Source organism: Chaetura pelagica, unplaced genomic scaffold (genome assembly GCF_000747805.2).
Source record: "Chaetura pelagica isolate M959 unplaced genomic scaffold, ChaPel_1.0 scaffold911, whole genome shotgun sequence".
Lineage (NCBI taxonomy): Eukaryota > Metazoa > Chordata > Aves > Apodiformes > Apodidae > Chaetura > Chaetura pelagica.
The window spans coordinates 253113-254098 of NW_009952354.1; the positions used below are offsets into that span (position 1 = coordinate 253113).

At 62.4% G+C, this 986-nt stretch overlaps 1 protein-coding gene across 1 annotated transcript in view; it reads left to right on the forward strand.

Annotated features, from left to right (window-relative positions):
- Nucleotides 1-442, forward strand: part of PSKH1 (protein serine kinase H1) — a 19376-nt gene extending 18934 nt beyond the window's left edge. Inside the window, exon 2 of the mRNA XM_010007834.1 lies at nucleotides 125-442. Coding sequence (XP_010006136.1) covers nucleotides 125-442 — 318 coding nt within the window. The remainder of the gene's footprint in view (nucleotides 1-124) is intronic.
- The last annotated feature ends 544 nt before the right edge of the window (nucleotides 443-986 follow it).

The following is a 986-nucleotide window of genomic DNA, read 5'->3' on the forward strand; positions in this document are numbered from 1 at the left end:
AACCTGCCCTTCAACACTGCCAGGGATGGGGCAGCCACAGCTTCCCTAGGCAACCTGGGCCAGTGTCCCACCACCCTCATAGCAAAGAATTTCCTCCTCATGTCCTGTCTCTCTTGTGTTCCAGCCCTGGCCCAGCGTGTCCAACCTGGCCAAGGACTTCATCGACCGCCTGCTCACGGTGGACCCCGGCGACAGGATGACGGCCCTGCAGGCCCTCAAGCACCCCTGGGTGGTCAGCATGGCAGCCTCCTCCTCCATGAAGAACCTCCACCGCTCCATCTCCCAGAACCTCCTCAAGAGGGCCTCCTCCCGCTGCCAGAGCACCAAGTCTGCCCAGTCCACCCGCTCCAGCCGCTCCACCAAGTCCAACAAGTCGCGGCGGGTGCGGGAGCGGGAGCTGCGGGAGCTGCACCTGCGCTACCAGCAGCAGTACACGGGCTGAGCACGGGTCCTGCTCTGCCTCTGCTCAGCCAGGAGCAGCCAGCCCACCCCATCTATGAGGAGGTGTCCCCCCCCCGACCCCGTGTGGAGCAAGGGGACCCTCGTGGTGGTCACCCCCGGGCCGGGGGGGCTGGCGCGGGTGGCAGGGGAGCCCCCGTGGGCTCCAAGCACAACTCGGAGCCTCCTGTGATCCCACCACGTTGGGGAGAAGAGCTCCTTCTGGAGCCCAGGAGCTTGGTTGTTCATAGTTATTTATTAATTCCGGAGCATGAAGTTTCTCTCATTTGCATGTGAAGGCCAAATATCCCCTTTGAGCGGAGGTGCAGGCAGGGGTGGGTGTGGGGATGGAGAAATGAAGTGGACACCAGTTCCCAGCTGGTTTAGTCAGACTCTGTGGTGGTGCCTTGAGGCTGGCATGAGTCACATGCAGGTGGAAGCAGGAGAGCTCTGAGCTCTGATTCATCTCACCCAGTGGTGCCACCTCCTCCTCATCCTGCTTCTAGGAGATGCCAGAGGGCAGCTGGACTGGGAAGCTGCAGGGTCCC